Genomic DNA, 13381 nt, shown 5'->3' on the forward strand with positions numbered 1-13381 from the left:
ATGGTCAATCCAAATGCAAGTTGTTTTCCCATAACCCCCATAGTCAACATCATCATAACTTTCAATGCTAGGATTAAGGAAAGATACAGCCTGACACAATTTGTGCTCAAATGGAGACTCTTGTTTGAATGGAAATGCTTGCTCGCCATCCGTTGTTGCATCATCGAAAAGGGAACTGTTAGCCGCTTTAGGAGGTCGCTATTGGTGATGGATCATTCCACTCGCATCTTTGACATGTAAATGTTCATGTGCGGGTTCTTGAATTCTTAGGAATGGAAGTAGTGCAACCTCGAATTGCTCCTCATCCCTTACTTCCATGGTGACAATAGGTTCAATATCTTGCATAAACCATGCATCCTTGTGATGCTCCATAAGCATATCTTCGAAAATGAGTCTCCCTAAGTGATTAATCTTCAAAAATTTCTTCTAGTGCTTTTTGATATATAATATCAAGTGATAGTGCCCCTTTGGATTGTTCATTTTCTAGCTCCATTACTTCAATAATGCTTTATATGTCTTCCTTCAGGACAACTTGAAGCTCCTCATTTAAATCTTCTTCTTGTGGCAAGGATAAATGCTCACCAAGGACAATTTCCTCTTGTATTGGTGGTAAAAACTATTTCCTTGTTCTTGGAGTGGTGAAGTGTCGAGTGATAGTAGATCGTGATGATCCTCCAAGTTACTTATGTCTCCTATTATGTTTTCTTTTTCAATCTCTTGGTGATCTTCACTAGTATCCATGTTTTGTAAAATTTCATGCGTTGATGTTTCCAAGCATCGTTCTTCACTTAACATCATCTTGCTGGCTTGAACATCTTCCATTGCCTCTTCCACTTTCTTTGATACAAAGCTATCACTCACTATAACACATTGACCATCAAGCTGAACCATGATATCAATTGGCCACTCTTCCAGTAATGCTTTGGGAGGTCGAAGTTGATGATGAATCATGCCACTTGCAACGACTTGCTTGTCTTGGAATAGTGTTGGCAATGACTCCTCTTGTGCTTCCTGCATGAGGTCTTTTAGTGCCCCCTTGAATTGTCGTTCATCCTTGGGCTCACTTGTGATAACTTGTAGTTCTACATTCAACATCTCCATATGATTGTTTTCTCTTTCAAGGATGCTACTTGAGACTTCTTGCATTTCATTGTCAAGGATCCCCTTTCGTAGCATGAATGATAATTCATCAAGGAACTCTACCTCTTGCAATAGATGTGAATCATTTTCTTCCTTGACTGCCAAACTGATATGTTGATCATCGCTTGTCATTGCTTTTGTTTCAACTAGTTCACTTACACTACCTTCTTGTGATTCTTCTTCTTGGGATGAAGTTGTAGCGTACTCCTCTTTAGGTGTAAGGTATGGAGAGCTATCCACTGCAATACATTGATCATCATGTGGACTTGTGTCATTGACTTGCAACTGGATTCCTTCATTGCTAGGTGATGTAGCAATGCATTATTCTTGTACTAATGTACAATCAACTTTTGCAAGGTATGCATTCCAATCTGTATCCCTGATATACTCGTCCCAAGATAGGATTGACAATCCGAATTGACATCTGATTCCATTGATAACTTCTTGGCATAGGACGTAAGTGAATTCAGAGTGGGGTGCATTGTGAATTCTACACCATTACTGTAGCAATATTTTCTCTAAGTGCAGTCTACCCTTCATAGCAAGCTGACTTTCAATCATTCCTATGAATCTTGAAAGAGGATCATTGCTCATTGGGGCACTGAAGTTGCCTTCTTCCGCCTTTGGCCTAGGAACATCCCAAAAGAAGATCTTTCCTTGTACTGCTGATTTTTGATGTTTGGGATGATGAAAAGATCGAGGGGAAATCATCTAGGGGCAAGAGAAAAAACACAGTTAACATTCAGGAAGTTTACGAGCCTCAGGTGTTTGAGGAAGAAAAGGTAAACTTGAATGGGAAAAGGCCATGGAAATCGAACATTCGAGTCTTACGCAAAATAAGACTTGGATTCTAGATCTTTTGCTAGGGAAGAAATCCATTGGTTGCAAATAGTTTTACAAATTCAAGTCAAATTTGATAGTACACTTGACAAGTACAAACCATAGTTGTTGGCTAAAGGGTTCTCACAGAGAGATGGTATTGATTATGAGGGGACCTTTGCTCCTACAACAAATATGAGCACCATCTATCTAGTTTTGGCTATGGCAACACAATTTGGCCAAAAAGTCAATCAAATGGATGTTAAGAGCGCTTTCCTCAAGGGTGACTTGGCGGAAGAAGTGTACATGACTCAACCTTAGGGTTTTCAGGTTGCAAGAAAGGAGCATTAGGTATGCATACTAACAAAGGCTCTTTATGGCTTGAAGAAGGCACCTAGGCCTTGGCAATAGAGATTGACATGTATTTGGTTCAATAGGGATTCCAAAGAAGTTCTTTAGATCCAAATTTATACGTTGAAAATGTTGGTAATGATATCATTCTATTGGTCATTTACGTAGATGATATCATCATTATAGGTCATGAGGTGCATTTGTTTGAAAAAATCAAATGTAATTTGAGTACAACTTTTGTCATGATAGACTTAGCCTCTACATTATTGTCTAGGTGTGAAAGTTTTGGCAAACGTGTGGTGGTATCTTTATTTAAGAGTTTGCTAGAAAAGATCGGAATGATGAATTGCAAAATCTTGTCTATACCTATGGAGAAAGGGTTGAAGCTTTCAGCCAAAATAGACTCAAAGGTGGTCATCGAGTCAGCATTTAGGCAACTAGTAGGCAACTCTATCTTACAATTACTAGATCTGATTTGAGCTATGTTGTGGGTTAAGTTTCTAGATTCATGACAACACCTAAGGAAAAACATTGGGTTGTAGTGAAGAGAGTGTTGAGATATGTGAAAGGAGTGCTCGACTTTGGCATTCTATATGGCAAAACGAAAGATCCTTGGCTGTTTTGGTTCACAAATTCAGATTGGCCCTTGTTTTGTTGATGTCAAGAAATCCACTTTTAAATATCCTTTTAATTTTGGTATGGGCACAGTCACATGAACTAGTAAGAAGCAGTAGGCAGTAGCTCTCTCCTCGATAGATGCAGAGTATCGAGGAACAATCAAAGCAGCATGTGAGGTGGTATGGATTCAGAGGATGCTTTTGGACATGCACATTTCTTTAGCAGGGCCTTCACCCTTGTTTTGTGACAATTGAGGGGTGCTAAAACTTGCCAAGAATCTAGTCTTCTGTGAGCGTACCAAACATGTGGAGCTTCATTGTCATTTCATAAACAACTTGTAGAAGATGGATCGGTGATGTTGCAGTATTGTCCAACTGAGAACTAGACTGCAAACATTCTTACCAAGTCCATGAGTCTTGTTTTGTAGTTTTGTTTTACTGCCAATGTTTTTGATCAAACTCCACGATCCATCATTAGTGTAAGCAATACAATAAGAGGAGAGAATGATGGATCATGGAGTTTGATCCAAAATGTTGGTAATAAAATTTTTTATGGTCAAATCTAGAAAATATCAATTAATAATCAATATGGACTGAAAATTTCATGATTTTAAAATTGTAAAATTTTGAGATAAACTTGGTGTAGTTAGTAGATTGACCATTAAAGGAGAGTATTTAGTAATATTTTAATAATAGTCTGTAATGAACAATTAAGTTGTTAGGATAGACTTTTAGGAATAATCTTTATTCTTTTAGTTGTCACTTGTTTTCTTAGTTGTTGCTCTTATCCGTATCAGATAAATTGTTTGTAATTCTTATTTAAGGAGACTTTAGGTCCTTTGTAAATATAGAATATATTGGTAATCGTTCTTTGTGTCATTAATTTTCATAATAGAAGAGACTGCCAAGTTTTACCTTTCTTGGGTTTAGAGAGAGCTAGATTGTTTCTAATTAGAACTTTCCAGGGTTTAGAGCTATCACAAGATTTTATAATCGATTTAACTGCTGAAGGAATACCTTGAAACCTTAAATCATTAAGCCCCAACCCTCCTAAACATTTAGGCAAGCAACACCGTGCCATTTTACAACATGCCTCTTCTTATTACCTTTCCCATCTTTTCACATGAAATCCTTCAAAACCTTCTGTAGCTTATTAAAATGACAATTAGCAAAGAACCAAATACAGGAGAAATAATCAAAGTTAGAAGCAATAACTTTCTGCACAACTTTAAACTTCCTTGCAAGAGATAAAAGATGGGTCTTCCATTTTTCACGTTTCTTTTGAATTTTTAGATACAACTAGTCCCACATATTTTTGAACAATGGGGAAACAACAAAAGGGATATTGAGATAACTGATCGCTTTATTTGGACCTGCCTGTTGCCAATTCTTACCCACAATCCAATTAGGAGGTTCATGATTCCAATTGAGGATAGTAGATTTACTACTTGAGATTTTCGTTCCTAAAGCTATACAAAAAGTATCCAACCTCTTCATCACATTATCAAAGTTCTCCACATTTCAACAAACAAGACAGTATCATCCGCAAATTGAACACTTAGCAACTGTTCATCATTGGGGAGCCAAATATCACAAACAAGAGAATTGACTAGACTGGTTATTACAACATAGTGGAGAGCATCAACAAGCACAAAGAGGGCCGGGGCAATAGGACAACTTTGTCTAATGGAACTTAGCAGAAAGATATGTTTGGTGAGCTCTCCATTAATATCAATTTGAGTAAATCCTGTAATGAATATTCCTAGAATGATTAATTGGGTTTTCGTCTAATCCTCTCAAAGCTAGGAGGGCTTGCTGAATCAAAAGTCAAAAGTTCTCAAGCTCTCCAAGAGAAAATAATAAAACCCAACGTACTCAAATGAGTCCCCGTTTGCCTTTTTACAACCCCCTTGAGAAGCTTTTGGAAAACTTTTCAAATTCTTCTTTTTTAAACTTAGGCGAAAGGGAATAATAAAGTGACTCTCTTTTAATTTTCCATTGATCTAAATTGTCACTTTAATGACCTTATTAAATAATTAGAATAAGTTGTCATTAAATTTATTTATTTTTTGACAACTTAAATGTTAATTATTTAATTAAATTCTAAGGTCCAATTAAAGGAGACATAACAACAGCTTAAATTGAACAGTCTATATTATTGTTTCATCAAACATGGCTGGATGAAATACATTGCAAAATAAATAGGCTTATATAAGCCTTTTTCCTTTTTCCCATGCACCAACCACTTGAGTACCTACCAGCAACTGACCAGTTAACTTATTAATTAACAATTACATAGAACAATTAACTTTACGTAATAACCTACACACATACACAAAATTAGGTTATAATATAACCTAAGCTCAACACTAAAACATAAATATGCTCTTTTGGATCATACTAGTCAGCAAAAGCTAACATGCTATTCTTTAATCAATGAATCTTCATCTTAATTTTTATTGGTTGATGTTTTTTCCTTAAATCGTGCATCTTATATTACATGAAGCAAAACAGAAACATTACAAGGGGTGTTGCATTTGATTGAGAACAAACAGTTGTGTTGCCTAATGCGTCTCATGTACATAGGAATCTAGGATGAAACTGAGGTTTGTTTTTCCTGGAAATATTTTTTCACAGAACGTGAAGAGTTGCGCAAAGATATTGAACAGTTGTGTATGCAACAAGCAGGAACTGGCTACATAGGTATTATAACGAGGATTCAGGCCCAGAGGTTTGTACTTTTACTGCTGCGCAAGCTTTGACTGCAGAAGCTTAAATTTGCAGACTTATTTAGCAACAATTAGAACCTTGTGTTGAGTTTGAGTAGATGTTGACTTTCAATGTTCATTATAGAAATAGGGCTTGAAAAACATTTTGTACATCAAGTCAAATTAAAAAGCTCTACCAGGACTGCAGGTTTGGAGCAGGAGATTGAAACATTGAAGCAGAAGCTAGTTGCGTGCACACGAGATAATCACACTCTTCAAGAGGAGCTTTCAGAAGTTTATCGCATTAAAGTAAGATGTATTCTCTTTGTTTTTTTTACCAAATAAAGCAAATCTACTGCTTTTTGTCATATCTGAATATTTTCGATAGATTAAGTCCAATTATGGACCTTCCTTTTGTTGATGCTTTCTACTCACCCGTCTCATATTTTTGCAATTGGTTTTTACAGAGCCAATTTGCAGATTTATATAAATCAGAGCTCGAGAAGGTAATTTCATTGGCAGGGAATTGACATTTCCATGTATTCAGTTGAATTTTCATTAACACAAACATCCCTTTGATTTGAAATATATAAAGCTGTGGCTACTATCTGTTTCTAACTTTCTACTTTATCATGCACGGTTGTCCTTAACTGATAATATTCCCAGGAGAGGAATGCACTTTAATAATCTAGAAATGGAAGTGGCAATTCAATTTCTTTATTTTAATTACATAATTCACTTTTCCTATAGACTAACCTAGGTTTTGCAGTTGTTCGACAATAGAGAGCATTTACCATAGTGTCTTCAGTAGATTACAATGCATGTTGACATTAGGTGGCTTCAGTAGATTGAGATCATGGTAACCTAATTCATTCAAATGCCAACCACGTTCCCAGAAAACTAACCACCACCTAAAGACACCTTAAAAATTGAAGAAATATAAAATTTGATGCATATTTTCAAATTCTTACTATTCCAACTACAATGATTGATGCATTTGAGAGACTGCATCATTTTGCTTCACAAACAAAGAGTAGTATTTGAACTGTTTTGAAAGCAAATGTCATCATCTTTGCACATTCTGAGAAGTAAGCATCATTTCCATTGTCTTAGAAATTATTCACTCCAGTAAATTAGGTTTAGAGATGTCCTGCAGAACAATTCAGCAAGTATTATTTTAAATCAAACAGAGCAAATGCTGCTTATATATCAGGTATCATTTAGCTAATAGCCTGTGTCATGAGGGGCATTTCTTTCCTTTCAAATTGCTTCTGGCTTTATTGAAACCCACAATCATGCAGTCTAGTTGCCTCATAGAAAACTTAGATACCTGTTTATATTTCTTTTGTTAAACTGTTGCGTGAAGTGTATTAAACTAGGGGTAGTTGAAGTGAACTCTAGCTATGTGGCGTGGGTGTATGCTACCTTAGTTTACCTATACACCATAACATTAAAAGAAGACAGTTTAAACACATTATATGTTGAGACCTTTTGTCACCAACCTGCCTGAACACATGAAATTGAATTTGGCTAAATGCCTGGCTGTCCTTTGCCATTTTGCCAAATTATATTTGTTTGAGACATTCACACAATTCCATCCATCCTAATCTTTAGCAATTGACTATTGGGAAACTATGCTTTCCTATAGAGATTGATTCTTGGAAGCCATGAATCATATTTATAAAGTAGAATGACTCATTGTTAAAGAGAATCAGACATAGGGCTCTGCAAAACACATCTGGACTGTCAGTACTATTAATATCATTTTTATTGATGGTATTTCCTTGCATGAAGTACTTTGTAATAAGTTTCTTAGAGCACATTTATGTTCCATAAATTCTGATATCACAAGAAATGCACATATAATTCCCACTTATTTATTTGGTACATGTCCAGAATTTTTTTGATTGTAGGTTTTTCAATTGATTTAAGGTCTGGGAAGCTCATCTTTTAGTTTCTTGCCAGAATTCTGAGGCAGAGAAGCAAATTAAATTCTTTCAAAGTCGAGTAGCCGCTGCATTTTCTGACAGGGATCGTGCTCTAATGGAGGTTGCATTCTGTAAAATCTCTTTGACTTGTATATATTACAATCTTATCTCTTTCTTAGTTTTTGAATTTATGGCTGTTGTGTGCTTTTTGAACAGGTTGAGAGGGCTCATGAGAAAGAAAAGGCCATGTCTGATAAACTGAACGAGCTCCAAAACAGGTAATGTATGTACCTTCAAGGATCTCTTATTGTTTTCCATTTCTTAGTTTTTAACGGTTTTATTAAATCAATAGGCATGGCTATAGAATGTCCATACTAGAAACAGTTACATTCTCTAGGGAGATGCTGTCCAAATTTTAGAAATATAAGGACTAGGTGTTGTATACCTTGCAAGCCCTAGTGCTAATGTTGTCACAATTGTTTAAAACTTATAATATTGTAAAGTTGTGTCCACATAGAAAAGGGTACTCCATTTGGAAGGAATCTTGAGATTCCTTAGTTGCCACTCTCCGTTATGTGTCATTGTCTCTATCATGGTTGTTAGAGTAATTCTAAGTTGCTGGTTTGGGTGCAGGGATTCTGTATGTAGATATGACAAAAATAAAATAAAATTGGGGTTTTGGGTTTGTCCATGAAAAAACATATAAAAATCATATATGTCCACACACACACACACACACGCCATCTTCTTTAAATCTAATTCCCATTATATCCTCTATATTTAAACGATAAACCATATAAGGCTTCTTTTTAATAAATTAATAAAAACATATCTATATTTTAGTACTCATGTGTTTGAACTTTATTTAATGAGTTCATTTTTTGTTAACAAGACATATTTCAACATGAACATTGTTTGAAAAAGTTATAAGGCGTAACGTTTAATTATAATAGTGTTTAAATGTTATTGTAGAGGGAGAGGTTTATTGCAGGACATTGTACATAGCATCATTATTTGTTAGCCAAATGTATACCCTTGAGCTGCTGCCTGAACTCAGCAGCTGCCTTTTGAATATTATCAATGGCCTTCAATCACTAAGCCACATGAATGCATTTTCCAAGGGAAATGGCTGCCTTGGTGATGCAGTCATGTATGGAGGGTCCAATTAAGAACTGCCCAACCATGCAGCCTCAACATGCTTCCTTACAATCTATGGGCAAGATACTCAAACATCAGCACAATCTCATGACAGATTTTAATTTATTTTTACATATGTTCAATAATCAGAATTGCATCCACAGTTTTCGCCACAAGGTCATTCAACATGAATAAATTTTAGTCAATATCACAACACAATTCAAGCACTTCTCATTTCTCATGTGTGAAGCCACCAACATAGGAATCCTTGGGCAGATCTTGCTTTCCTCAATCTATCTTGAGCATGCTTGTGCTCTATTTCTTAATTGGTTAAACTGGTAGATGTAATCTTACATAGACATTTGACATCCTTGTTGTAGATGAAGCCATTTGATATGTAGATCCTAGTCATAGTTGGAAGGATAGAATGTGTTTTTTGAAACTATGACAAGTTAATCCCATGTGTCGATAGGATTTGAGCATCTTGTTGTTCATTAACCAAGATCTTAGTTACACCAAAGTGCTTTAATTTTGCAAAGGGAACCTTATTTGCTTCAGGAACTTGGTTGTACTCAAACAAAGTCTTCATGTCAAGAACCCAACTATAAAGTTTTTAGAATCTCCAAATCCATTGTAGAAACTCAGAAGTGGAATATCAAACTCAGATCTAGTCAGACCTTAAAATCTTAAATTCAGATCTAATGTTCAAAATTCAGACCAGCAACTTGGGAACTCAGACATGAAACACCAAAAAATCTGACCTGCAAACATATATCTCAGACATAAAACCTAAACCCAGACCCTAGTTCGCACATGCAGAGCAGAGCAAGCATGTTTTTTGATGAAAAATTGTGTCTTTGGCGCCAATTAACATTCATTTATATGTGCCAAAGCAACAGATTTTTTCTGCTGGCCAATGTGGTCATAAAATGAAATAAAAACAAATCAATTTGGATATCAGACTTGGCCGACTCAGGGAAGTATGAAGTCACCGCTTTAAATTGTGCACAAGAGGCCCATATATGTGCTTTATTTCGTGCATTCACCCCCTTGAAACCCGCTCTAGCTGGGTAAAGCTCTAAGTCAGTCCTTTTGTATGAAGAAATATGCAATTTAAGGGCTAAATCAAGGACAAAATCAGACCTAGCCGACTTAAGAGGGTGCCCTTTATTTGATTTCCAATGAAAATATGACCAAGTTGGCCTAATAGGAGGTTGTGAATTCAAAAAAGAAAGGAGGCATATAAAGGCAAGATCAAGACATTCACTTCAACAATCAATCAATTTAAAGCCTAATGAACATGAGGCAGACCTACGATTCAGGAGCAGAGGAGCAGACCTGGGCACATAGCTCAGGGTGCAGACTTGAATGAATTCGTCAGCAGATCAAGGCAAGGGTTGCATCAAAGTGAAATCTGGGCAATAACCAGACCTAGAGCATCAACATTCCCAGACTTAGAATATCATTTCTAGACTTGAAGGGGTTTCAAGGTGTGATTAGTAAAATGTTGTTTTCTTTCTTTGTTCAGAATTAAGGAGGTGTAAGGTTGAGGTTTATTTAATCCTCCTAATTCAAAGTGTGTTCTTGTCACGTTTTGAAGAAAGAATTGAAGGATAGGAGAGATCAACACATTCAAGAATATATGGGTGTAACATGGAGAGAGGGCTTCACCAGGAGCAAAGGAATGTAAATCAGCAACATGGGAAAAAAAACGAAGAAGATATCAAGACATCAAAGAAGGCAAGACCTACGGGAAATCAGGAAAACTTCAAAGCCTCAAACATGGGCGCAATTGCAGACCACCCTAGCAATCCTGCCTTTTGATCTTGCATGTAATCACACTCAAGGGAATTGCACATCCTACATGAAATCCCGCCCAAGGAGGGCGCTGATCCACTATATCCTTGCAATTCCGCCCAAGTCAAGGAAATGTGGCTAGAATCAACATTCAAGGAGGCATAGTAGATGAACAAGCAACAATGGCTAGTGAAAGGAGATTCATCATCAATGAGAGATCACATCCACATATGTGAGAAGATGAACATATAGGAAAAGGCCAGCATTGCAACATGAAGAAATCATAGCTAAGAGAAATCAAATGAAGCAATCGTAACATGGAGAAGAACATCATAAACTTGAGGATGCAATCACCACATGAAGGATTCAAGAATCATAGCTTCAAGGTTACAATCACCACGTGGAGGTTGCCTTACAACGTCAAGATGTTCAAGCCATAGCAATGAAATGAGGAAATGTTCTAACTATGCAAAGCCAATAAAACATGGAGATTGCCTTACGTCAAGGAAATCAAGGAATCAAGGTTCTAACTTGAGAGAATAAAGATACAACAAGGGATTTCACAACTACTATAGGGAGTTCAATCATATGTGTTTCACATTTTAAGACTAAGGATTGTTAGGAGGAGGTAGGATATTCAAGATGAAATGCATCACAAGGAGGATTCCCAAGTGTGAAGATGGAAGAGTGAATGTGATCAAGTCAGATAGCTTCAAAAGAGTTAATCAAAGTTAGAAGACTTGATTATCTAAAGATAATGCAATTTGGGAATGTGTCCCATCATCATTACACTGGGCTTGGAAATGTTGAGTGTCAAGAGATATTGCCCCAACAAGGTGTAAGCTGATGTGGCACGTCATCGACTAATCAGGAGGTGCCACCTTGACATGTCCAAGTACGTTGAACTTGACTCATCTAGTGAAGGAGCAAGTGGCACATGGTACTACATTGGAGATTGTTTAACATGCCTAACTTTATTTCTTATTGGCTCGCATTAAAGGGAAGGACATGTGTCCTAAATATTGTAATTTTCTCTTTGGTTAACTGAGGTTAGTTTTATCTAACCCTAATTAGGGTTTTATTATGTAATCTTGATCATTGATCTTGAATCACTCTGAGCTATTGAATTGTAATGAGACCTCTATGTAAGGCTCAAACTTCTCATTTGTAAAAGTTTAATAGTTTAGTAGTGGATAGTTGATAGTTAGCAGTAGAGTAGGAGGAAACTCGAAATTGTTGCCAAGACTTGTTGAAGTTAATACATGATTTTCATTGAAGCATGGTGTATCTCTATGTGTTGTTTCTACATGTTGCATGGTTTCTTGTTACTTCTCAAAGTTTAGATAAAGTTCATTGATTATAATGGAGAAATGTAATGATATGTGATGGAATCTTGGTTCATACCATTTGTAGTTTGCTGATTGTAAGTTGTAGTGCATGGTTAGTCTTAACCTCATTGAGCACAAGTTCGATTGTGGATATTCACTTGGACTGTGCTAGTATTGGGTGTTTGAATGAATGTTCATTATATGAAAATCCTTCATTATCCTTTAGAGATTGCATTAGTTTTGTGTAATTGTTTTCGCATGGTGAGGAAAGCCTTGATTATGGAATCCATCTATCAAAGCATCATCCTTTATCGTCATTGTTCTTAGGATTAGATTAGATTTCTTAACCCTTTCCTTTTGCCTTTTATTTTCCAAGTAAATTAGTAAGTTCCACATTCCAGTCGTTCTCATAAGCATAAGTCTCTTTGTGATTACCAGCATTATCACATCAAATCACTGAGTCTATCCAGAATATGAAGTCAATTGTTCGCATTGTAAACCTTGGATTTTTCTCATTTGATCATATCATTTAGCATATGAGGTTTCTTTGTTCAAGAGAGGATAGAATACATGGTATTTTATTTTGTGTTTGAAGTGTCCTAAAAAGCACATCAACAATGAGTGTGGTCACCAATATTAGCATTGATCTCACTTTCCTTGCTATACTCTGAGCTTGTTTGGACACTTTTTGGTCTTTGAATCTCACCTTGCCCTTTGTTGTTCCTCTACAAATCATTTAATCCTTCTTATATAGGAAATACTTGATGTAAAAGGTTCTAGTTTGGGTTAAATTGAAAAATACCATTTCAAATTTAATGTGGTGCTAAATGGGATTTTCCATGGGAATATTAAGGCCTCTCAAATGATTATCCTTTGGTGCAAAGTTGTAAGTCTTCATGCACATCTCACATACCTCTATTGGCCAATTTAGTGTGCCACAAAGTCAAATGATTATATAAAATCAAATGGACACATAGACATGCTTGTGGTGAATCGCTCATGTTCTAGACAAAACCACAAGGCCTTTTGATCAATTTATAGTACAGCACAAATGATCATTGTTTCCTATTCTAAGTGTCCTTGGAAGACAATGTCAACAAAATCCAATACAGACATATTAGTATGATTGGAAGAAAAGCTACTAAATTAGAAACAAAACAAATTGAAAGGAAATATTTTTAGATGATGAAAAATTGTTGGGAGGCCTAGAATGCCCTTGCATCACTTGGCCTTTAGCACATGGTGTTTTTTATAGTGTTTTAATAGCTGTATGACCTCCAACTTGAACTCTTCTTTGGCCCTAGCATTCTCTAGAGTTGTGTTAGGTTTTGTATGCTTTCATACCCCCATTCTTGCCTAATTACCCAAGTTGAAAAGCCAAATAATTGTCTTAGCATGCGAGTTACTCAGGTTACCATCTTGTGGAATGCTCAATTGGGTATCTCCATTTGAAGTTTAAAGGAAATTGGGCTAAAATTGATAAAGTTATCGCTTTGTGGAATTTTTCCACTTTCAAGATATTTAGGTTTTGCAGAACTTCAAGCTTATCTAGGACA

General features: G+C 36.1%; 1 protein-coding gene across 5 annotated transcripts in view; it reads left to right on the forward strand.

The window, feature by feature from the left end:
• LOC131066247 (uncharacterized) overlaps positions 1 to 13381 on the forward strand; it is a 226552-nt gene that overhangs the window by 62542 nt on the left and 150629 nt on the right. For 4 of the 5 annotated variants that reach the window (XM_058000963.2, XM_058000964.2, XM_058000961.2 and 1 more), the window contains exons 3-7: positions 5565 to 5658; positions 5836 to 5944; positions 6103 to 6141; positions 7601 to 7684; positions 7780 to 7841. In XM_058000963.2, the coding sequence (XP_057856946.1) occupies positions 5565 to 5658; positions 5836 to 5944; positions 6103 to 6141; positions 7601 to 7684; positions 7780 to 7841 (388 nt within the window). The remainder of the gene's footprint in view (positions 1 to 5564; positions 5659 to 5835; positions 5945 to 6102; positions 6142 to 7600; positions 7685 to 7779; positions 7842 to 13381) is intronic. The other variant, XM_058000966.2, reaches the window with a different exon arrangement.

The sequence above is a fragment of the Cryptomeria japonica genome, chromosome 5 (genome assembly GCF_030272615.1).
Source record: "Cryptomeria japonica chromosome 5, Sugi_1.0, whole genome shotgun sequence".
NCBI classification, from domain to species: Eukaryota; Viridiplantae; Streptophyta; class Pinopsida; order Cupressales; family Cupressaceae; genus Cryptomeria; species Cryptomeria japonica.